Here is a 9,879-nt window from a genome sequence, read left to right as displayed (position 1 = left end):
CTTCAAAATGCCGAGACTCAGACAGAGAGGGAGGTACAGGAGCAGGAATCCGCCTCTGCAGGGACCGGGGAAGGTAGGAGTTTAAGCAGTCACTTATCTGACAGAGCTTATCTGGTGACTGAGGAGTTTCCACATAGATTCTAAATCTTATCAATGCATTTAGACACTCTTGTTTATCTCTTTAGCAAAGATTTCTCCAGCCTAATTTGCCTGTAGCCAGGCCAAGGTGATCAGGATAGTGAATCTCTGACTGTACAAATAGAGAAGTTGTCTTTTCCACATGTTGTTAGAGGGAAAAATGAGCTCGAGATTGTTGTGTCTTTGGAGAATCACCTGTACTGAATTCACTCCTCACAAATCTCCTGAACTCCTAACCATCAGTAGGGTTACAAACTGGTAAGAATTATCCTTTCTGCCTCTGTGTTAGAACCTAGCTTGGTTCTACCGACCTCTGCATCTAAAACCTGTGCAGGCTTCACAAGCTTAGCGTTGGGATACAGAATAAAATACTGTAAATTACTTCTCACAAAGCAGGTATGAGCATTCTGTTTAGTCCGATGATTGAAGGCTGTGATGAGCATCTAGCTCAGCTATTCAAAAACGCCTCTAGTGTTTTCCAGTCCAGGAAAGTTTTACCAGCATGTAAACAACTGGATACAGCTGATATCCATTTCCTATGTAATTGTAAAATCACTGATCTTTTGAAAGCATAGTCGGGCTTCTCATCTCTACACTGTAGCATTGTGCTTGAATCCAACTCTGAAGGCTTGACTAGGAAGGAGTTAGGCAGTATGTATGTAGGAAAGGCAGACAAAGTCAAGGGGACAGTTTTGAAGGTGTTGCTTTATTATGAACTCACTTGGCTTTGGGGGAAGCAGCCCATGACATGCCCATTTGTATCTGTATGCTTACTTGTGCTCTGTCACTTTGAAAGTTGCTTTCTGGCACATGACTCTTCCAAAGTTTCTGTTGTGCAGCTTCCAGCCTGTGTGTTAAGGCGTGACGGTTCTCTCATGTCAGCTCTTCTGTTCAAAGTTAAGTGGCAAATTCCGGACCCATGGGGTTTCCCGTTTGTTTATCTCAACAGAGCTGGGATTAACCTCTCTGGAAGGTTCGTACAGTTGAGGGCGTGTGAATAAGGCTGGAACACAGGATGTCTGGACACATGCTGAACTCGAACTGGTTCTTCCACTGACTCTGTGGTATGCAGTCTGAAAACAGGGTACCCTGTGGGACCTTGCTGCATCTAGGCCATTGTGGCTGATGCTGCAGGCTTTTGGGGGTCTTTCTTGGCTCTGTTAAACCAGTGGAGTTCTCCAGAGCTTCTTTGCTGTTGTTCTGCAGTCGTCCGAAAGTTCAGTTACCTTGTTTTTTCTAATTAACCTTTAAATTGTTTTTAACTAGACTGTTAATGAGATATAGGGAAAGTCTGTCTTTTACCAGTACCTTGGGCAGAGTATCTCTACAAAGGAGTAAAACATGTAAGTATATGGAAGAAAAGGAAGTGTAGATAAGCCTAGAACAGACTTCTCTTTGTCTTCTTTTCTTGCTTGGAAGAAGATTGATGGGTTCCACATCTAGTGTGGTCTCTGGCTAGATGCTTGCTTATCATATGTCCCCTTGCAAGTGGCCTCACCTGTGAAATGGGCTGTCACACTCCTACTGTATAAGCATCTTTAAAAGAAAGGAGTTATTCCAGCATGGACATATGTGCTGAAGATGAGCCAAGCAGTCTTCTTACCCTGTGGTCGATCAGTTCTTACACCAGTTGCATCCTTAGTGAAAATCCCTGTGCAAAGACTCAAGAGCCCCTCAAAGCAGGAAGCTGTCAAGAGATTAACTGTCAGGAATGTGGAGGATCTGAAAAACCTCTGTAATCCATGACAGAGGAAGAGTACAAGGACGTATCGTGAAGCAGAAAGACAAATTTTCAACTGTTACCAACACCTCAGCTGGTCAGCTGGAGACCTGGGGTGTCAGTGGTCTGGTTCATCCAGGAGCTTTTATGCTTCACGTTATACTTGAGCCCCATTGTGCTGCTCATGGCATTGGGATTATTGTATTTCCAGCATCATAAACACTTCAGGTGCTCATCCAATGTGTTCAGGAGGCTGTGCTGGTTTTGTGATGGTTAATTTGCCCGCTGTATCGACCATAACTTTTTGAAACTGTTGAAAAGGAATCAGTGCTTCCTAATAGCAGGATCTAGATGTCAGAGACATGAAGGGGAAAAAAAGGGAAAAAACATACTACTAGTAGCTTGGCATGTGACCTAGAGCAAATTATTAATCGTCTACCCAATGGGAATAAAAGTACAGTACACCAGGGACTGTGAAGATTAATTAGTGTTCTGTATGGGGCTTTGAAGATGTAAATCACTACGTAAAGGCTTAGCTGTATTACCAGCAACAGAATGGATAAATCAGACGTGGTTCTGAGTAATGTAAAGTGTTTTAGTTATCATGAGGGAAAAAAACAAACAAAAGAAAACCCAAATGAACACACCCTTGAATGTTAAAAGAAAAATATAAAAATAAATAAATAACGGAACAGCTAGTGCTACCCCTAAGCGTGGGTTTCTGTCCTATGTCCTGTCAGCCTCGCTGTCGTGGGGAATTCTGGCTCAAGGCCTTTTTTGCAGATACATGCTTACTGCACAAAAAAGTATGCAGAATTGCATCAGAAATCTAATTAAGCTCTGTGTGGGTATAAATAGTTTCCTTTTCTCATGCAAAGCTCTGCGGGGACTTTGCTGTTCTGATTATCTTTCTGCCTCCTTTGGAGGAATGAGTATATGATGGCTTTGTTAGAAGTGAATCCCTCTAATGTCTGTATCTTTTTGGGGGTTTTTTCGGCAGTTGGTAGCTGTCTTGTGAACTCTGCTCCCAAGCCACACATAAACCAGAGGAAGTTAGAGTTGGGAAAAAACTAGGAGAGGTACCAAGAGATGCCTAAAAGAGTGTTTCAGCTGTCTCTGACTTTCTTTTAAGCTGACAGACATAGTGGAAATTGTGATGGAGTTGTAACTTTGAGGCGCTCTTAATTAGAAACAGTCTGTTGGGAGTTAGACTACGCTTTCCCTAGCAAATGGACAGACATGATCGGGAAGGGATCTATATTCAACTGGCAAATTAAATGTCACTTAAACAACAACAATTCCTGATGAAATTTGATGGCGCAAAGCTTTAACCTTTAGAAATTGTAATTCCCGGTCGAGACTGGGTCACATCATGGCTGTCACTTGTTCAGGCTGCAGGAGCTGTGATGTGGGGTGCAAGTGACAGTAACTGTCAGAGACTGCAGCTGTGCAAAAAGCGCACAGTTCCACAGCGCAGGACACTTGTTTGTGCACCCCTGCTGTCCCCTGGCCATTGACAGTGTATCAGTACATCTTTCAGGTAACCCAGTTGTTTGAAAAAATATTATTCAAAGAATATGTTAAAAAAAATAAGCTGCACTCAAAAAATCCCCACCTTGATGGAAATAACTGAAAGGCAATTTTAATCTCAGTTCCTATCATCTGCATTGTCTTTGGGGCTTAAAATTCCGATAGCTAGCACAGTGCTCATTGTGCACATAAGCACGTTATGAACTAATGAAACTGTAGCCACTGGAAGACTTGCTGTCAGTGCATTTTTGCCTGTCTTTGGAGGAGCAACGTATTGACTACTATTACACCGTATACAGCTTTTAACCTATTTGGTTTGGTGTTTTTCACCAGCCGGTACAAATTTCCATCCTGTCCAACTGCTTTCAGAGGTCGCAGCAGATACTTTTGAGAGGGGAAAGGGATAGTGAAGTGAAGTGAGGGCTTGGGTTTGGGGGATTCAGTCTGTTCAAACTATTAGTAGTGAAAAGACAGCACATGCAAGTGAAACTTTCCTGCTGTAAGTAAAGCATCCTGAGGATGCCTGAGGAGCACTTATGACAGAGTCAGTGTGCCTGCATGTGATGTAACTTACTTTATCTGACACATTAGGAACGTGTGTCAGGGGACTGCATAGGCAGGAGTACCCTGTCCCCAGCCAAGCCTCATGAATGCTGAAAAGAAACATGTTGTTTTACGTTAGCTGAACGTGTTCCTGCAATGCTGTTGTCAAATGCGATGTGACTTCTGTGCAATTAGTGTGGAAATGCAAACCAGGGCGCCAGGGATCAACTTCTAGATCTGCCTCTCATTCTCCAAGTAGAAACGTGGGTAGATCCCTTAGCCTTTCATCTGCCTGTCCATCTGTAAAGTGTGCGTCATATGTCCTATAGAACTGCAAATTTCAGTTTCTCTTTAAAGAAAAGCACTACCCGAAAAATAGAATCAGGTTCTGGAAGCATGTACTACGCAAGCCTTTACAGTGTGAGCTACTCCAAGTACCTGGCTCTCGTGGGATTAAATTATGGGGCTACTTTTAAACTCTCATTACAAAACTGAGTTTCACTTGTACAAGGAGAGATAACTCATGATAAATTTGTTACAAGTCAAAGCAGTTATCTTGTCTGAGTTCTCTGGAGTTGTTTCAGAAAGGAACCGTGAACATGCTTCTAAGCTTGTTTGGGGAGTCAAGTAACTGGTAGTATTTTTTCTGGCTCTAAACGAGATGTGATTATTCGTAGCTGGTTATGCTGTGTTGTGACCCTCCCTTTCCTATTCTTATGCAAGGAGTGAATTAATTTAAAATGCTGATATTTTTATCTGTAAGCATCTGAATTAGTGGGTCAGTTCACACCTCGGAGCTATTATTCCATGTTCTCTGAAGACTTAGATATCTCTGCAGTGCTTACTCTTAGTACTAATTTTGAAGCTTTGTTTGTAAGCGTGGGTACTAACTACTGATGGTTTTAGAAAGAGGAAGGCTGAAAACAGGAAAAAATTGAAGACCAGTGTCAGTATATTGCATGGCTATGGAAGAGCCTGATCTCATCCTTGCTTCTGTGGGCTTTGCTCTTTATCTGGTGTGTGCGGTCCATGCCCAGAGACACGTAAGTTGTACTCCCTGTAAGTGCTTCAGTGACCACTTTATTTAAAAGTGGAAATGCTTCTGCCTCATGCCAGCTCCACTGGAAGTTTGTGAGATGTTTCACCTTTGTAGTTTTCTGTGTCAAATTTTTGACTTTCTGGAGTAGCATGGCAGAGGACTTCTAAAGGCAGATGCATTAGCTAGAGAGTATTTTGTGATGTTGGAGTGACTCAGCTAGACTGACAGAAATCCTCTGGTTTTTGGCATGTAATTACTCTCAAGAGTAGTATTTTATGTCCGTGTTTGAGATGGATGGGGTTTTGGACCTCTGGAAAGGACACTTCCATTAGAGAGAAAAGGTTTGAAGGAACACAGCACTGTGGACGCAACACTGATACTTACTTGTGTTGTAGAAAGAAACCATGGGAGATGCTTTTCTGTCCCGTCAGGCACAGAACTTGCGTCCCTGTCCAGAAGAAGATGGAAATTGTGTCTCAAGATTGCTTCCTGCTCTGTAGTGGATTCCAATGCAGGGACAACGTAGGTGGAGGACAGCATGAGAGGCATTCTGCTTACATGAGTACTTCACATACTGTAGCTGATTAGCCCAATTTTCTAGATCTTGTCTGTAAAGCATTTTACAGAGTCTGGGAGGTCAGATTGTAGTTTTGAACATGAAATGAGAGAAAAGGAGAGAAATGGCCTTTTCCGTACGGAGAGTTAGATGTGCTGTCACTTGTCCTACTCCTGCACAGACTCAGCTTCATGATCTGGTGGATATACCTAAAGCTTGTGGAGTCTGTATTTGTGTCACAAGTATAGGATTTCCTCTGTGTTCTGGTTTTGTTTAGCTGATGGTGCAGGGAATGGGGTTTGGCCACTGCAGCAAGTTGAAACTTCTAGCAATCTGAGGTGTGGGGTTTACGTCACTGCTGTTGTTTTGGGTAAGTGCCTGCGTGCACATTCTGGACCTCCACCAAATGGAAGTTAGCTTATTTCACTTGCACCGTGTACTAGTGTAGTCTCCATTGGCAGCCTGGTGAAAGAACGTGTGTGGGAGTCACCAGGCGGTAGAAACGGGCTGTGTGTGAATCTGTGCTGTAGCTCAGCTCAGGGCACATGGCACAGGAAGCTTTGCTCTGAACCAGTCAGCCAAAGTCGCTGTCAAAACCCGAGGGGGAAAGGGGAAGACAGCCCCCAAAACAGCGGTGCCTGCTGGCTGCTTCAATGGTGAGGCTTATTTCTGTCCCTTGACAGGCTGTCTTTCTGGAATTTCCAATACTGCTGTATCGCTGTGCTCACAATCTGAAGGTTCGTGACTTGTTGATATCTACTGTGGCATCAGCCGTGGCGTGTTGTCTGAGCAAAGCGACTGCCTCAAATGGCAGTTCAGCCATGGCACGTGGTAATTAAGGGGCAGGGAAGAGCAGAGGGTGCTGTGCTCTGTGCTGCCTGTGTGGACTCTTCTGGTGAAGCACGTTTGTAATGCCAAGGAGCAGTGCCTGGGCATCCCTGCTCATTTGCTGTTCTTGTGTTCCTGTATTGGGCTAGTTTGTAGTAAGTGATCCGTCAAGAGCACAGTACCTGCTGTTTCAGGACTTGTGTAGATAGGGCTGGCTGGCATGTCTCCAAGCCAGGTTACACGTCTTGGCTTCCTCAAGCTTCCTCTTTGGCCTGGCCAGATGGTGGGTAACAAATTAGGACTGTGCCCTCAGAAGGAATCGATGACTAGATCCAAAACCACGCTTCTCAAACCTTCCACTTCTGCTTATTATTCATGCTTCAGTATCCCCTGGCATGCATGTTTTTCACACTGAAGGTGCTAGTCTAATAGCTGCCTCTGCTCCCAGTCTTTGTGCTGGTCAGCCAGATTCCTCATCTGGGCATCAGCCACATCCTGAACAGGATTTCTCAGCTGGAGTTGTGGATCAGGCTCTGCCCGGGGAGTATTGTTGCTCCCTTCTCTAGGCTCTGCTCCAGATTCTCATGTGTTTACTGGTGTCTGTGTGGTCTCGTTGATGCTCTAACAAAAGAGCTATGTAATTGCTGTACGTATAGTGGGTATACCAGGCTTACTACATTCCTAGCAGAAAGGGACTTACTCTACTTGTGAGAATTAAATTTGCCCTTAATGTCCGTAGTGCTTCTGCTGCAGGGCAGCATGTTGGCAGATCTTCTTGAAGATGAAATGAGCCGTACCCCATGGTGGATGAAGTTGGTGGTGTTTGATGCAAGTAACACTGAGCCCGTAGGGGAAGGGAATAAGCTGTCACTGACTGACTGCATAATATGTTAACAGCTTTAACTATCTTTCTTTTTGAAAAAATAGCCTCTACAGTGGCATGATGTAGACTGTGCTGAATACCCCAGCTCCCATATTGGGAGCTCCACCCCACAACAACCCCGAGCAGTTTTGGTCTCCTAGTCACCGTGGCATTTCGGGTTTTATTGTGTTTTAACTCCTGCCTACATCTAGCCCCGTTGACATTTGTGTTCATTTCCTTGGTGCCAGGAGAGCTCATGGCTTTCTCCTCTCCTTTAATCAGCACTGCGATAGCTTCGTGGAGCTGGGATTGAGATTTATCTCTTTAATAAGAATTGTCAGGTTCCCACTGTGGAACGATTCTAGCGGTTTATGATTACAGATTGTTTTCTGCAAGCAGTCTGGGTAGGGTTTGAAGCAAAAGCAGAATGCTGAGAAGCAGAGCTGGGCTGGGGAAAACTTTCCTGGCATAGAGATTTAATCTCCTATGTGGACTGTTCTGTGAGATTTTGTTCTTCAGAAGTAATCTTCAGCAGCCAAGGCATCTGACAATGGTTCCCGCAGAGCTTATTACAGCCTGACTATGAGGAGACAGACTCTAGATCTTAAGAAATGTTTTTTTGCATTCCTCAAAAGGTATTAGTCAAGGGGAGCAGGAGACTTTTCCTTGATCATAGGTGATGTGGAAGCACACTCTATGTCCTGTAGCTGCTCTCTGCTCTTGGCCAGCTGCCTCTATCCCCTCTGCTACTGAGACTGCCATCATGTCATCTGCCTGGGGTGTTCTCAAACAGATTAAGTAGGAAAGACCACAGGACTCTCTAACACCATGGTGAAATGCTTGGTTTATTGCAGTGCGAAATGAGGTTTTTCTTTCCGCCCCTGGGGGACTGGCTGGAATGTCTCTGCAGCTGTGAGAGGGCAAAGCATGCTCGTCTTTTTTCCCCCACCTGTATTGACTAGATAAAAGAGTTGCTTCTCAAAGGCTTGGACATGCAAGTCTGGGAGGGATACCTGTGGGAGCAGCCAAGATTTTCTTGACAGAGTTCAGTGCCTTTGTCTGGCACTCCACCAAAAGCTATGGAAAGAAAATGTTGAGCTCCCTCTGGAGCAAAACCCAGATTTTGTCCTAGCACATGTGCGCAGTGTGATGCCTGCTTTCTCTTTGTGTCGTAGTTTGCCGTGTACATCAAGGTTGCTTCTGCTTTCTCTTGCAGGTGAAGGTCCAGAATATGGGGCCAGTGGGGAGGATGCCCTGAGCAGGATCCAAAGGCTGATGGCGGAAGGGGGCATGACTGCCGTGGTCCAGCGGGAGCAGAGCACCACCATGGCGTCCATGGGTGGCTTTGGCAACAACATCATTGTGAGCCACCGGATCCACCGCAGCTCTCAGACTGGTGCAGAGTCCACCGGAGCTGAGGGCACGTCAGCACAGCAGTCCACCTCACAGCAGCTGGCAGCTGAGCTAGAGGGACGGATCCTTTCAGAGTCTATGCAGCTGTCGGAGCATGGCCTGAGCCCGCGGACAGCCCCTAGTGGGAGTGAAGGACAAAGCGCTGGTGATCTGGACCTGCCAGAGCAGGCCCAGTCCTCCATGGACACTGAGGGACCAATTGAATACAGTGACCTAACTAATAATAACCATCTTCCTGACAGTACCAACTTCTATAATAATGACAGCACCAGTGAGGAGTCACGGAACAGGTAGAGATTGAGTTGTGTGTTGGTGCTACCCTTGTACTGCTCAGCAGAGACCTGTACCTCACAGCTGGCCAGGAGCTGGAAGACTAGGGACGTGTGGCTCTCGCAGGATGCTGGTGGTTCAGAGGGCTTCTCTATCCTGGGTGAGTGGGAAGGGATAAGGACTGCAAGGGAAGCCATGGGGAAGAAAGCTACTTAACTTCCAACATTCCCGCTGCTGAAAAGTTAGGAACATGAACTGTACTGGCTGCATATCGTGCAGATTTTGAGGCCATGGGATTCCCCTGAGCTCAGCCCTAACCCTGCAATTCGGTCCCTGTCATTCTTTGTAAAGCTTCTTTCCTTTCCTCTTTCCTGCCTTTTTATGCCCAGGGGCTGATGAGTTGCGTGAAGAAAGGGAAGGGGGCCCGCAGCATCCTTCTGGAGACAGGCAGCCCACTGGGCAGAGCTGGGCGTGATGCTCCAGCTCTGTTGCTGGAGTGGAGGAGTCTTCCAGACTGCAGCCCCACTCTGTGGCACAGCACTGCTCCCCCCTCAGAGTGTCGCGTTCTGAGACCCGTCCTGCCTGTGCTGTGGTCTTTTCTGGGAAAAACTGGGCTTTGCCAAAACCTGCATGGCTCAGGAGCTGCTCACAGGTGGGGATCCTTCCTTTTTAGAGAGTTACTTTAGTACTTGGCAGGAACCTAAGCAGAGCTGCAGTATAAATGGGTAGAGGGACAGGGGCTACTGCTGTCTAGTCAGGATGCAGTTCACACAAGGATATTCTAAGCTGTGCCAATATATTAACATGAATGAGCCATCCCAGTGGTTTCGTGGTGCCAGGACTGAGCTACACCTCCTTGGCAGGGGGCGGGAAATGTCTTTCAGCTTCAGGCCAGGGTGTGAGGTATGAGTCTGTGATGTAAGGTGTTGCATGTGAAATCTTGACCTTGTACATGTAGTTTCTAGTGGAGAAGTCAAGGC

The 9,879-nt window shown here is 45.8% G+C and overlaps 1 protein-coding gene across 1 annotated transcript in view; it reads left to right on the top strand.

Moving 5' to 3' along the window:
• The window catches only part of LOC104276337 (activating molecule in BECN1-regulated autophagy protein 1-like), a gene marked incomplete at its 5' end in the record, with an annotated part of 10,735 nt that extends 1,812 nt beyond the window's left edge, over positions 1-8,923 (top strand). The window contains 2 exons of the mRNA XM_009872614.1: positions 1-73; positions 8,433-8,923. Coding sequence (XP_009870916.1) covers positions 1-73; positions 8,433-8,923 — 564 coding nt within the window. The remainder of the gene's footprint in view (positions 74-8,432) is intronic.
• Between the last annotated feature and the right edge of the window lie 956 nt (positions 8,924-9,879).

The sequence above is a fragment of the Apaloderma vittatum genome, unplaced genomic scaffold (assembly GCF_000703405.1).
Source record: "Apaloderma vittatum isolate BGI_N311 unplaced genomic scaffold, ASM70340v1 scaffold15907, whole genome shotgun sequence".
Taxonomy (NCBI): domain Eukaryota; kingdom Metazoa; phylum Chordata; class Aves; order Trogoniformes; family Trogonidae; genus Apaloderma; species Apaloderma vittatum.
Note: the sequence above shows the minus strand (reverse complement) of the source record. Positions and strands in the feature narration are given on the sequence as shown.